The 15,162-nt window shown below is 39.0% G+C and overlaps 1 protein-coding gene across 3 annotated transcripts in view; it reads left to right on the top strand.

The window, feature by feature from the left end:
- Positions 1–15,162, top strand: part of ADGRD1 (adhesion G protein-coupled receptor D1) — a 156,946-nt gene that overhangs the window by 79,046 nt on the left and 62,738 nt on the right. For all 3 annotated transcript variants that reach the window (XM_005018076.6, XM_005018078.6, XM_021271364.4), the window contains 2 exons: positions 8,025–8,098; positions 10,023–10,146. In XM_005018076.6, the coding sequence (XP_005018133.4) occupies positions 8,025–8,098; positions 10,023–10,146 (198 nt within the window). The remainder of the gene's footprint in view (positions 1–8,024; positions 8,099–10,022; positions 10,147–15,162) is intronic.

Below are 15,162 nucleotides of genomic sequence, written 5' to 3'. Positions count from 1 at the left end.
TAGTTCATTCATCTGTCCAAAAAGGGCCAGTAAGGTTCTCGCACCTTATATCACTGGAATTTTGCAGGACTGGTGGATGGGTTGCACAGGCATCTTTGTAAGTATTTGCATTTATCCACATTAAAAAACAAACAAACAAAAACAAAAACAAAAACTTTTTTTTTTTTTTTTTCTTAAGGGGCATAAGTATGCAGGAACAGCAAAAGCAACATAATCTTGGATCAGATGAATGACCATGGCAAAAAGTTGCACTAACAATCAGTCTCGCTTTGTACTATTTGAAGTGGTGTTTTACAAAATTACTTGGAAGAACCAGGCCAAATGCCCAGGTTTGGGGTAGTTTTGTATTGTTAGCTTTTTTATTGTTATTCTTTTATCTGTCCTGATATATTATTTTCATCTTGACCCATCTAATACAGACATTAATACAGTTCAGAGCATAAATGATATAGATGGGGATAGTGGTTAGCGGATAACAGCCCTTTAGGATTCTGTGTTCACGACCTCTCAGCAAACTCCACTTCAGGTAGGTCTAAAAATAAAAAGAGGGATATATTTCTTTTTATTTATTTACTTGCCAGTGTGATAAACTATTTTACTCTGTCCCTGACAATCAGAAAGGTTTTATTTTTCTCTGAAGTATGAAGTTCTGGCTGCTCTGAGTGTGTGCTGGAGGGGAGAGAAGGGAAGAGCAGAAATGTGCTCTGCAGGGCTGTGCCCACACATCCTGCTACTGCTGCTGCCAGAGTACCCTAGCAACACTGCATGAAAACAGAATAAGGTCTTTTGAGCAATAAGTAACTGCTTCAACATGGGCACCCTGAGTGAAATAACTTGCATTTTAAATTACCTGATTCAAATTAGACCTGTTTGGAGCCAGATCTCATCCATTAATTCTGGAGAGGTAATACCCAGTTGGAGGTTATGCCCTGAGCCAGGTGGAGGCTATGTGCAGTGTCCTGAAGAGTTTGGTGGCAGTGGCTCTGCATAAACAATTCTATCAATAACGGGAAAGAGACTGGTTCTCCCTTGCTCTCATTTAAATTGACGTGCTAAAACTTAAAGAAGTGAGAAAAACATGTCCCAAGTGTTTAGTATCAGTGATTTAGCTTTGCAGTCCTTTGTCCATCTTTAGATATCTAAACAACATGCTGGTTTAGAGGGCTGTGTATGGATAAATTTTGTACTCACACATGGATATAACTGTTTAACTGTAAAGACATATCAAAACCAGCTGACTGCTAAATTAGTAATTAATCAAATGATACTATTTCTAGAACAAGAACATTCATATTTTCACTTTGTAGTTCTTTGGAACAGAACAATGCTGTAAGGGGCATGAGAAATCATTTTTTCACTTAAGCATAAAAGCTGCTTTAGAACATCAGTTCAATCCTCTGTTTACTGGTACTCATGTAAGGAAAGGCTGCCCTGCTAGGCCCCATTTCTCACTGACTGGCATTTTAAAATTTTAAACATCAAATATTTACTGATGTAACTTGGTTGCTGCCCAAATTGAATTTCAAAGGTCCTTATCCTGCAGTTTCTATTTGTGCAACTCTATGCATCTCTAATGAAAATGAGCCTTCTCCTTTCCATGGCTATTTTTCAGCCTTTCTGTGCTTTCCATTTATTACCATGATTTACAACAATATTGTGAGTATTATTAATCCAGATTGCAGTCAATGGGAGTTTGGCATGCTTTTACACTGCAGTACTGTGTCTTAAATAGTTTTGGCTTCCAAGCTGAAAGAATTTACCATGCAACTGCTTGTCTCTGCCCAGTGTTAACAAATACATACAAAGCAATCATAGTGCCCCTGTGCACCCGGACCAACAAGAAATGAAAAGGAAAGAAAGATATTGTTGCATATTTGAGATCTTTGAAATTGAGGAGTGTATACAAGCATTGTCCATAGAGGATCCATGGCTTGGTGAAGCTGATCATGGTACTTTTTGCTCAGAAGCTCCTGAGTTCGGACCTCACTACTGACCCACTGATGCCATAATCTGTCAACTACCTGAGGGATCTACATAAATATATCTTCTATGTTAGGGTGGGAATTTTTTAGGCGTGAAATTATAGAAAGACCATTTGGGAACTATGTATGTGTTGTTTAGAGAGACTGTAATCTTAACTCAAAGGTTGCAGTCAGTTTCCATTGCCAAAATTGCTCAACAGTTCAGCAGCTTTCCTTGAGACTTCTTGGGAAAACCTGACTTTTATTCTATTTAGCACCCAAAAACAAAGAGGAGAGCGATTACCTTTTTAACACTGTCAAGGCATTGCACCTAGCATACATTTAGCAATCATTGCCCCAGCTTTTGTATGTGCTGTAATGATTATTATATATGTGCTATATATGATTATATACCACATATGTATATATGTGCTATAATGATTATATACCACAAGCAACTATTTTGCAGATGCACAGTGCCTGACAGCCGCACTGAGATCTGCAAGTGCTCAGATGTTGTCTTGGCAGCTTCTCCATGAAGCCCCTTGCTCAGTGCCATAAGAAAGATGGGATCTTTTGATGCTGTACACACTCAGAAGTAATTTATTTATTTATTATTATTTGTTTGTTTTGCTGTGCATAGTAATTGAGAAAAGAAGTACCAAGGACAATTTCCTCATCCATTCCCTCCTCATTTTCTTTCCCTCTTTATAAAACTATGATCTAATAGAACTGCCAAGATATTTTTCAGTCTGTTGCTCATAGTTTGTTTGTTTGTTTGTTTGTTTGTTTGTTTGTTTTTAATGTTTTGTTTTGTTCTTCTCACATTGCTTGCCTGATAAAGCAGCTGTTGAATAGGGTGCTCTGAAAGCTAGGGAAAGCTATTGTAGTATTAGATTAAAAATATTTTTGCAGAAAATTGATATGTTGACTCTTTTTAACCTCAGGTGAAGGAAGATTAAAAAGCAATCCATATTCAATTACATATGCCAACCTGCTAAGATTTTACATGCCTTTATAGGACTTGATATTTCACTGTCTATTTCCTTTATATTATATTAAAGTCCTCCACTCTTTGTATTACTATGCTTTTTAAAACAAAAACAGAGCACCACACCTGTATGTTTGTTCCATTAAGAAATATGCTCTAAGGGTTTTCATGTTGACCCTGGGAGCCTACATATTTCACTGCATCACTTCAGTAAGTGTGTGCTGGCATAGCACTGTTGACCACAATGGAACTGTTGATTTACATCAGGTGAAGGTCTGGCTTTTATGCACAACACTGTATAATTCCTTGTGGATAAGATAAATTCATTTTCGTATAATTTGTAATAGTTTTTTCATTACACATGCTAGTTATATCTTAGGGTGAATCAGTCAAACAGACTCTAAATTAGAATGGTTGGGTGACCTGGTCCCAGGTCCTTTGCAATGCAGTCTTCTCACAGCTTGGAACAACACAGCCAATATAGAAATAGGTAGTTAGTCTTTCTTTCTCTTTTCTTCTGTATTTTTTTTCAGGGAGCTGAGTAGATGAAAGTATCTTAAAGTTTTTATTTTTTAAGTAAGAGAAGTAGATTATCTTAGAAGGAAAAGTCAGTGGTCATGTGGTCCTGGATAGGTCATGCAAACATTTAGGATGTCACAGTGTGGAGATGAAATCGTTAAATTAATAAGACTAGTCTCTAACTTATTCCATAAATGAGAATCAAGGTTCATTCCCAGACCTTTAAGAATCTTTTAGTGGGGCTGTGAACTGCACAAAAGACAGAAGTGTACTGACAAGTGGTGGTTTGCAGTAGAGCCCTTTCTCAACACTTTCAAAATAATCCACTGTGTTTGGATGTTCAGAGGACAAGGCTTCAAAATCTCTGAATTAAACAAAATTATGTATTTTGTAAACAGAGTCAAATTAACACCAAATTTAACTTAATTATCTAGTCTATTGATTATCTTAATATTTATTTATTTATTTATTTAATAATTATCTTAACTAAATTATCAAGTGCTTTGAATAAGAGAAAGTCCAACATTAACCTTTGGGCTTGGAGCTACTGAGTTTAGACCAATGGCAGATCTGGCCCAAAGAAATCTCCTTCCTCACATTTGAGAAAAACATATATTTAATTAGAAAGTGCATACCCTCTTCCCTTGGTGGCCACTAAGTATTTGTTTGCTTTTTAAATTCAGGGGAGGAGAGGAGAAACAAACTAATCTCACAAAGGTTCACCCCACCCTCTGCTTGGCTTCTCTTCCTTGGCAGAACTCCCCAGCAGCAGCTGGCTGGCTGTTTTTCTTCTGCAATTCTGTTCATGACATTTCCTGCAACTAGGTTTTTCTGAAGGTTTCCAGCAGTCCTTTTAGCCCCTCACCCCCCTTTTTTGGCCTCTCCCCCCACTAACCATGGCCTTGTCCCTAGTTCCCAGCAGTTTAAGTACCGTATCCCCATCACACTCTACATACCCTCAACACATAGAAGGAGTTTCTGTGGCTTGCATTAAGTCTTACTAATTTACCAAAAAACAGTGGTTAGAATAAGGGATGCTGAACCGCTCTATTTCTGCTGGGGGTCTAAATAGAGACATGGAGCTTGTACTGTGTTTTTCAGTAACATGGGTTGTGTTCCTGGCTATTGCTTGCCAGTGGCCTGCCCTTTGCTTCATTTAATGTAATTCTTTTTGAAGCTACAACACGTAGCCCTCTCCATGCAGAAGAATGGATAGAAAGAACTGAAATTAGGGAGAAGATCTGACAAACAGACCCTGCATTACTAGACATACTGGCACTTTCTCTCTCCATACTACTAAAAACTGCATAAACTGTCCTTTCATAGGCTTTTATAAACATTCAAGTGACTTATTCTTTTAGTGTAAAAGCCTACTTGTATATTAAGTTCTTTGTTATCAATGACATTAAATCAATATCCTCAGTGCTACAGGATCCAAGTCACATCTGTGCTGTCACACATAGTTTAACTTAAGAAATGCAGTATTGAGACAGTTTGTTTTTCATTGAGTAATTTAAAGTAGAGCTGTGGAAGATCAGTGAGGGTTTATTCCTCACTGTGGCCAGTTTCTTATATGTTAGGTGGGTTTCTATTCTTTTGACAGTTTTATTACAGAGTTTCAATGAATTCCGAGAAGATGACTGTTACGCAGTTGTCATGAATAGCACAGAAAAAGCCTTGTGATGCCTGCATTGTGCATGTAAAAACACAGAACATAGCCTTTGAGAAAATTAAATAGTTGAAGTGGTATGGATTCTTTTTGTATACACATTATATGTATTTTTTCCATGTGGGTTTACATACAGTTCTGGATAGCACATAGTCCAGAGACTGTATAGCTTTACTTGGTGTACTTCTTTGTCTAATGAGTGACATCTGTGTTTAGAGTCAAAGATGGAGAAAAACAGTAATTCATCCCTTGCCAGAGATACTTAATTGAGGGTAAAACATACATCTGGGATTTATTTGTGTGAAAAGATACACAACTGAAGTATTATGTCTTATTCCAACCTGACCTTGCAGTGCAGTGCCCTTTTCATTTAGTACATTAAGAATCAAGATTTATCTACAGATATTTCACAAGTCAGAAATAACAGTTATTGTATAATCTTATAATCTTAGCTGCTATTAGAGCAGATCTCACTCTTTTTTTTTTTTTTTTTTTTTTTTTTTTTTTCCCAGCCACTGCTTTACTCTCATAAAAGTGAAATAATTTGCAATACAAACTGACATTCTTCCAATTGCTTACTTCAGGAAAGCTATGTCATGATGGACGTAACATTATATAGCATAATGGACAAACATTATGCTATGTGCTCTTGTTGCTGGTAAAACAAAGTGAACTGTCAATAAAACCCTAGGTTAACTGAAGTTGCAGAAGGCATTTTTCCAGCCATGGGCTATATCATTAGTCTTCTGCAGTTTCTGAACTTGCAGTCTTCAAAAGTAATCTGAACAGCAAAAGGTGGGATTAAGGGAAAGAAGCAGCTTCTGCAAGGCACTCCATATTTCATATGTGGTTTGGATGGTGTGCAAGACCCCTACTGTAGTTAAAGGTCACGCTCAAGACAGGGTACATTCTGAAAGGAATGGGAAGTTCACAGTTGATGGAACTAGCAGGGAACATACCAGTGAGCTCTTGGGGCTTTGTGCAGGACCTTTAGAGAACAACCAGAAATAGTGAAGGGCTTTCAAAGATGAGGAAGGACTCCCCTGTGTTAATCAACATCATATAGTTGGGCTTACTGCATCTCTGTAACCACATGTGGAAAGAAAGTGGCATGATTGGACCTGGAGTTATATCAGTGAGACATCTTCAGGTAATCTGGGGGCTTGTCCCATTGCCACTTCAATGGTGCCATCCTCTCATGAGAGTGGAAGGTCAGCAGCTCTGTGCCCTGTCCCCCATCAGCATGAGGACCACATGTAGCTGGGGTTATAATGAATATTGGCAGGGATACTGATTTCTTGTTCAGGGCACTCTGCCATCAGACCACACTGCTGGAATTACAAACAGGTACAAAGTAGTAACTTCCTAAAATGCAGAGGGGCCAGCTTGTTTAATGAGCACTGGGGAGACAGCAGGCAGCCAGCTCTTCTTCCTCCACCTGCTTGGACTCAGTTTCAGTGTCAGACACTTTAAGTTTTACTGTTTGCTTTGATCCCCTCCTGGAAGAATGCTACGGGAAGTGACTAGAGCTGAGGGGGAAAATAGAGACCCTCAGCAGATAAGTGGCAGTCTGTCTTCTCTAAACCCCACTTCTGGGCGTATCCAGCCTGCAATCTCAGCTGTTTCTATGATGAAGTCTTAGGAAAACCAGGCTCAGTCAGGGAACCAGAAGTTTTATCCAGAAGTTGCTCGAGTAGATAAGAAAATTCCATTTATGTTATCCAGAGGTGTGAGTTAAGAAGATATAAATGGCCTTATCTACAGCACAGCTATTGGGAGTATGTGGAAATCCAGCATGAATGTCCTGGGTTAGAAATGTCTTATCATCGTTGGTAAGGAGGCAACTGTACTACCTTGTGCCTGACACTCAAACTTGTGGGAGAAGAGGAAGAAAATTGCAGAGACTTCTTGTACTTCCTTGAATTTCAGCATGCTTTTTTTTTTTTCTTTGTTTGTTTGTTTGTTTTTTACCTCTTTCTTCTTTAAAACAAAGAGGACAGTGCTCTGTTATTTTCTGGTTTGACAGAAATATTGACTTTGTGTTGCAATAATCCGAGGGCTGTTAATTCACAATTTCTATTGAAGATTCTAGTAATTAAAAAAAAACAGCCTTAAGGTAGGATCTACCACAGAGTAGATCTGGGGGATTGTTATATTAAAAAGGGTAGAACAGATACTGGAAACCTCTGTTTTGCATATATTGTCTATAATGAACTAATAATTCACTCCAATATTGTTTTAATCATTTTCTCACGAAACTGATGCAATAGAGTGGAGAATGAGGTTTCAATCCTTTCTGAATGGAGGAGACTTAATGTGGCCAAATCTGTTTGTGAAAGATAAAAATTATGTCACCATACTGCCGAAGTCTGTTAAAATAAAATCTTGGATTATAGCATTGCTCTTTCAGTTTGATTATATATTTAAATATAATCACTATGGTGGAAAGAAAATGTATGTGAGTTGGTCATTGTAATGCACATATTTCAGTGTTATTAATCCTAAAATACGAGATTTTTATTACTTAATGTGAACAAAACCCAAAGAAGTGAAATATATGCTGAAAAAATTAACACATATATTTGTGCTTATGTACAATAAGGACGTCTGTTTTGTTATTACTTAAATGGGATGCCAATTTCTCACTCCAAGTGACGTGAATTTAATTCCAGCATGTAAACATTAGACAATAGCAGCCCTTGCATGTTTGGGGTTTGTGATAAAACCATGAGAACTGAAAAAACAAAATAATTTGCTTTCAGTAAGGTGGTTAATCTATAATGTCTAGGGAAGTTATTATAATAATAGGAATTTGAACTGATTGAACAATGGATTGTGGTTCTTTTTAAACATTCCTTCAAGGCTTTTCTTTTCTTTCTTGCAGACTCCCAAACAATACAGCCTAGCACTAAATAAGAGTAACAGAGTTCATCTTTACTGTGCATTTCTGGACTATAGGTATGTTACATAATTTAATTTTTTTAACTTGATTTAATCAAATTGCACATAGTTTGTGATGCTACATATTACCTACTTTCTTGTTCTCCTTTATTTATGGAAGTAAATGAAAGTAATGAAACTCTTTACAAGAAATGCAATCTCACTGTGACTTTTTACCATAAATAGGAGCATTTTTTTTCACTGACTTTGTGTTAAGTAGGTGATTGAGAGATTGAAAAGTGTTGGAATCAAAACTAAAATGCAGACTGATACTGATCATGCTATGATGGTTTATGAATATATCCATTTGGGCAGACACTTGGATGTTTTAAGATGGCAAGCCTCCAACATAACCATTGTTTTCTGTGGATCTGTGCCTTTTTCAAAATACCATGTGAGATCTGTATTTAAGAGCTGTGAGTTTTGGCCAATGCATGCAATGAAGAAATATTATGCCCCTGAATGCAAATTAGAATAAAAGGTAAATAAATGTCACCCTAAATTTCACTCAGGAAATAGTAACTATGGAAAAATAGCAGTTACTATTACTTTTTTTTAGTTCTGAATATATTTAACCTCTTTTTGATTTCCAAGCATGCTGCTCTTGCTGAGTTAATTGAGAAAGAATATAATTAGTGAATTTTGAATTTCATGGGGATTAACTGGTTTTGAGCTGTAATAATATAAATTTAACTGATATGCCAATGGCCTGCAATGCTGTGATCCCTCCTATCCAGCATGCACATGGGAAAGTCACTGCAATTGTTTTATTGAAGTTTTGTTTCAGGGATGTTGAACTGTCCCAGCTGTTAGCAGTTACTCATCGTTATGGTTACTCACAAATTATGGTAAATTAGAAACAGATTTTAATGAAGCAAATTAATATGGTTGGGACATTGTTCCTGTATGCTTTTCCACTGAGGCTTGTGCCTTTGAGGCTTTGCCTTGGGATAGAAATTGAAATGTGAAATCTGTCCTTCCACAGAGTTTTATTTGTGTCAGGATAGTCTTATTCCCTAGTGCATGGTAGTTAAAGAATACGCAATTGGTTTCTGACCTACAGAATACTCCCTTTGAGAACTCAAAGAGGTTCCAAAGGACAGAAGAAAGGTGAGGTAATACCTGTCTGTAAATTAAGTACCAATAAAAACATCACTCAGTCTAGCCTGAGGACCCAAAATGATATAAAAAATAATACATAGTTAAGAAACAGACAGACTTATGGTGCATGGAACTCCACTTAGTTGTGAATATGTGGCTCCTGTGTCCCCACTCTGTGGCAGGGCTGTGTCAGCACAGGGGTTTCCAGGTTTTCCCAGCTCCAAGAATAAGCAATCCCATGAGGATCACATTCCTGCACAGCACTGGGACTAAGCCACGTGGCCAGGCCAGCCATAACTTCAATGGAGCAGGGGCTGCTCTTGGTCTCCCTGAGAATGAAGTGACAAAAAGCAGTCAATATGGATGGGTCGCTAGAAATCAAACTCAATCAGTCTAAATTACTTTCTTTGACAGGATGAGTGGGACAGTGAATAAGAGGAAGGCAGCAGATATGATATGTTTTGACTTTTGCAGGATTATTGAAATGTCCAATATGGTAGTTCTCAAAGTGTAGAAATTGGGGTCTAGCTGAAATGCTATAAACAGTTTGCACAATGTTAAGAAAAAAAAATAAAATACACAGTTATTCACTAGTTATAGAACTGGGAGGAAATCTCTAGTGACATTCACAGAGGGGTCTGATTTGGGCCCTATTCTAGTCAATATTTTTGTTAACCATTTTCATGATGGAGTTGAGAAGAATCTGAGAGTGTTTGCGAATGCACCAGCCTGAGATGGCTTTCAATCTTTTATGTCTCCTGTACAGTACGATGCATGTCGAATTAACCTCAATAAGATGCATTTTGATAGAGATTATGTTCCATTTTTTTGTGCTTTGCAGCAATGGAACTGGTGTCTGGTCTAATGAAGGTTGTGTGCGTGAGAGTGGGGACCTCAACTACTCAGTGTGTCTTTGTAACCACCTCACTAACTTCGCCATTCTGATGCAAGTGGTGCCTCTGAAGGTGAGTTTAAGCAAAGGAATAACTCTGTCTGTTAAAAATGCATCAGTTGCATCCTCACGCCACACCAGTAAGTGATTGTAACTGGGCTCATTTTTTGCCTAACTCAGATTTATTCCACAACTTGCTGTCTGGGAAGTTGTATTGCTATTTCTTGACCATACATGTTTTCTAAAATTTTTGGGAGCTGAAATGGAGCATGGAGTGAAACACCTCTGTGTGTACTGGGTCTGTACTGTAGGTGGGAATCCTGAAGCATGGTACTTTATACTCACCTTTTTAGCCTGATTTTGTCAAGTACAGACCAGCCTGGTTTTTACGATTAATTTTCAAGACTGAGGAGGCTGAGATGTTTCTGTTTAAGGCTTTTGGTAACTAGACTTGTGGAATATGAACAGCCGAGACTGAACTCCATGTGAAGCGAGCTCTGCTGCCAGCTGGTCCCTGTCATTTGCTGTGTCAGCTTGCAAGAGCCTCCCAGCTACTCTTCCTTCACCTAGCTGCCAAGCAGAGACTTGTGTAGAAGAAGCAGGAGAAAGAAATGGCAGTTTTAGATTTGAAACCCCTTAACTGTAGTTTCTCTGTGCTCAGTTTCTTTATCCAAAGAACTGACAAGCAAACGTCTTCTCAGCCAGAATATGACCCGGACCTTCTACTTGCTGCTTATGCTCATCTCTGTCTTCAGATGAAGTTTGATGACAAACATGACACTCTCCCCACCAAATACGTTCTTGTCTTCATGATACCTTGTGGTGCTGCAGAAGGAGCAGAGCTTCATTAGGACCTTAGGAGTCTTTATCACATTTGTCCCTGTGGGCTACTAACAAGCGTGGTGTCCTCTCTGGTACAGGTAGAGGGTTTTTGTTAGATCTGTTGGCCTGGGTGCACTGCATATGAGGCCGTGTCTCAGGCTTCTGTTAATTGGTTTGACTGTTGGGTTTGCCTTTATTTTAGACAGAAGCTTAGCTTAGCCCTGAGATAGGTACTTGTGCAGGATGGGCTGTATGTGCTCGTGATGGCAGCACGGAGGTTCCTGCAGATAGAAACACAAGTCAGCTTGGAGCATAAGGCAACCATAACCAGGGTTATCCCACTGAGCTGCAGCGAAGTCTTTTTGAGGAATGAATGATCCCAAACTGCTATTAGGAGTTAATGATTCAATAACGCTGTTAGCACAACTGCTCACACGGCAATCCCAGTTACATGTTGTAATGCCATCAAAGGCAGGGTTATGGTGTAGAACACCATGGTCTGCTATCCAAATAATGTAATTAATTCCTGAGCCCTTTGTACTGGTAGAGCCATTTGAGGATGGAAAGTAGCTTGTTTGGGTAACCCAGTTTTCATCTACCCATTATTGTCTTTCCTATTTGTAAATTGCCTAATTACCACAGCTTGTTTCCAAGTATCATTTTCCTAGGAACTCTTTGTACTCATAATAAAATGCTGCTTTGCCTACAGAGCTTCAAACTTGTAAGATAAAAATAGGATGGCAGAAATACGCTGTTATTAAAACTGTTTTAAAGAGCCATATACAGAGATTAAATGATTTAACCAGGATTAAACTGGACATTCACCAACTAATTGCTGGTGGAAGATTATTCAGTTTTCCACTGGAGATAGTTCTAAAATATCTAACTTTCAAACAGATTTGAGATTGTTATGATTAATGAGATGCTATAATAAGTTTTAATATCATGCAGTATCAGTAATTAGAGATCAAAGATGTTTTATATCAAAATATTTGAAGTCAAACTTTCTTGAAGAGATCTGAAATGCTTAACTGGGAAACATGAAGGCACTGTCCAGTTTCTTACAGTCATTTAATGGTTCTGCTTTTAGTATTTTCTCCCTTCTTAACTGTCTGTTCTAATTTGCATCTGCCACAGTTTTTTTTGGAATGTTTTTCAATTGCTTTTTTATTTCTTTATGATAATTTAGAAAACAAAACTCAAGTGGGAACCATGACACATAAAAATCCTTCTCTATGTGATGCAGTACTGGAAAAGTTGATCATAAGTAATTTTTTTTTCTTTTAAATTAGACTTAATTCATGGGTTTTTCTATTATAATTTTAACCCCTTACACATAAAATCCTATTTCTGAAGAAGAAAGTAATTTATACATTATAGACAGGAAAAGTGATATGCTGCACGGTGGGAGGAATTGCCTTGCAGTTGTATTTCCGGCAGAGAGTCCCTATCTTCATTCTGCAAATCCACGAGGATTTGGAAAGCTTGTCTCAGATGTCACCAGAAGATTGTGCAGGCTAGGAAGACAATATGTATTCATTTATGACTTTTTAAAGTTTTCAGCTAAACATTTTTTACCTGCTCCTCAGTTGGCAGAATTTAAAAATGTATTGTGGGATGGAGAAATCCTTGTTCACTGGTCCACACAGCAATGAGCTTGAACTGCACCTTAGCACTTGGCCTTGCCCTGTCCTTCCTGCTGGAGGGAGGTGACACTGAGAGTGGGCACAGGGGGAGTCTTGGATAATGCTGCCATGAAAAAGAAGGATGTCATCCCTTCGATTTGCCTAAATTCATGTTCCTCTAGTTTGTTTTTTACGTAGTGCCTCTCTCATAGTTCATTATAAAATCTCATTCCAAATCTTTGACTAAAATAGACACTTTAAATTGGCAGTTTAGGATTATTTTAAGGTATTATTTTTATCCAGTGGGGAAAACAAACAAACAAACAAACAAACAAACAAAAAAAAACTAAAAAACAATTGTATTTTCATTGTGACATTGGTATGAAGTTAAGATCTGGGGAAAACAGACCCTTGGCTTTTGAGCTATACAAGCAGATTGTGCTCAGTTATAAATTCATAAAACATTTGCTTCACATGTCTAAGCAATAGATCCTACTGAATCAACTACACAATTGGAAACTTCTCCCTGGTGTCCTTGGAAGCCTGTTAAGTAAATGTCAAAACACTGTGGATTTTAAACACATATATACATGTTTATTCACCACTTTCTGAAATTCATGAGCCAAGGTTCAAAGGGCCCAAATAAATCACCAGTTTGAATACAAGATTGTCAATGCTCTAAGAAATTGTTACGATGATGTTATATTAGATCTTGAACTTCTGAATATTTTATTTTTCTTTTTATAAGTAGTGTTTCACTAGAAAAAGAGTGGGTAAGCTTCTGCCATCAAAACATCACATCATTCACATCACATTCACATCAAAGAAGTTCTATTTTTATAGCTATTTTATACTTACAGTCATATAAATACAACTGGATGAAATTTTTCCATGTGAACTATATGTATATATATGCTAGATTTAATTTCTTACAAAAGGGGGTCTTCTTTTAATGGAAAATGTAAGTGAATTATCAGAAGTGGAGTGCCTGAAAACTGTAGAGGTTTTAAAGAAAGGCTGTGTTCTGGTTCAAAGAGGTGACTTTGTTCTTAACCAGAATTCTCTTTTGGGTGCCTTCTGCTTCTGTTCTCCTATTTTGCCTTTCTCTTCATCATACTGATAAATGCAGCTGTTACGATAGCACAAACAGGCAGACATCCTCTCCAAGGGCACCACGACAGCCTTTAACATAATGCACTGGTCAGCAGAGACCAACAGTGATTTGGAAATCCATGAACACTTGAGACCAGTTCAGTGTGATATGCGTTCTGATGCTCTCAGCACTTCCTCATGAGATTGATTTTATTTTTGTGTAAGAAAAATGCATAAACTTTCCATCAAGACATTACAGGTATTTAAAGAGAGTTTGCTGTTTGGAACCAGGCAGCAAGAAACACTCTCTAAGTTCAGATGAAGACAACGTGTCTCTAACACGAAAAGGAGGACTAAGGAGAATCTCCATCCTTTACTGGATGCTGGGGGAAACTTAGTGATGAGAGATGAGGGAAAAGCTGAGGTGCTTAATGCTTTATTTGCCTCAGCCTTTACCAGCAAGACTAGTTGCTATCTGGATACCCAGTACCCTGGTGGGTACTGGTGGGAGCTGGTGGAAGGGGTTGGGAGCAGGATGTGGCCCTCGTAATCCATGGGAAAATGGTTGGCAACCTGCTACAGCACCTGGATGTGTGCAAGTCAATGGGGCTGAATAGGATCCACCCGAGGGTACTGAGAGAACTGGCGGAGGAGCTGGCCAAGCCCCTTTCCATCATTTATCGGCAGTCCTGGCTATCGGGGGAGGTCCCAGTTGACTACCAGCCAGCAAACGTGACGCCCATCTACAAGAAGGGCCAGAAGGTAGACCTGGGAAACCCCGGCCTGTCAGTTTGACCTCAGTGCCAGGGAAACTCATGGAGCAGATCATCTTGAGAGTCATCACGCGGCACTTGCAGGGCCACCAGGCGATCAGGCCCAGTCAGCATGGGTTTATGACAGGCAGGTCCTGCTTGACGAACCTGATCTCCTTCTATGATAAAGTGACACAATGGCTGGACAAGGGAAAAGGCTGTGGATGTGGTCTACCTTGACTTCAGTAAGGCTTTTGACACCGTTTCCCACAGCATTCTCCTCAAGAAATTGGCCGCTCATGGCTTGGACTGGCACACCCTTTGTCGGGTTAGAAACTGGCTGGATAGCCAGGCCCAAAGAGTTGTGGTGAATGGAGTCAAATCCAGCTGGAGGCCGGTCACCAGTGGCATCCCCCAGGGATCAGTACTGGGGCCAGTTCTCTTTAATATCTTTATCAATGATCTGGATGAGGGGATCGAGTGCACCCTCAGTAAGTTTGCAGATGACACCAAGCTAGGTGTGCGTGTCGATGTGCTCGAGGGTAGGAAGGCTCTGCAGGAGTATCTGGATAGGCTGCACCGATGGGCTGAGGCCAACTGCATGAAGTTCAACAAGGCCAAGTGCCGGGTCCTGCACCTGGGGCGCAATAACCCCAAGCAGAGCTACAGGCTGGGAGATGAGTGGTTGGAGAGCTGCCAGGCAGAGAAGGACCTGGGAGTGATGGTTGATAGTCGGCTGAATATGAGCCAGCAGTGTGCTCAGGTGGCCAAGAAGGCCAACGGCATCCTGGCTTGTAT

The sequence above is a fragment of the Anas platyrhynchos genome, chromosome 16, assembly GCF_047663525.1.
Source record: "Anas platyrhynchos isolate ZD024472 breed Pekin duck chromosome 16, IASCAAS_PekinDuck_T2T, whole genome shotgun sequence".
NCBI lineage: Eukaryota > Metazoa > Chordata > Aves > Anseriformes > Anatidae > Anas > Anas platyrhynchos.
Note: the sequence above shows the minus strand (reverse complement) of the source record. Positions and strands in the feature narration are given on the sequence as shown.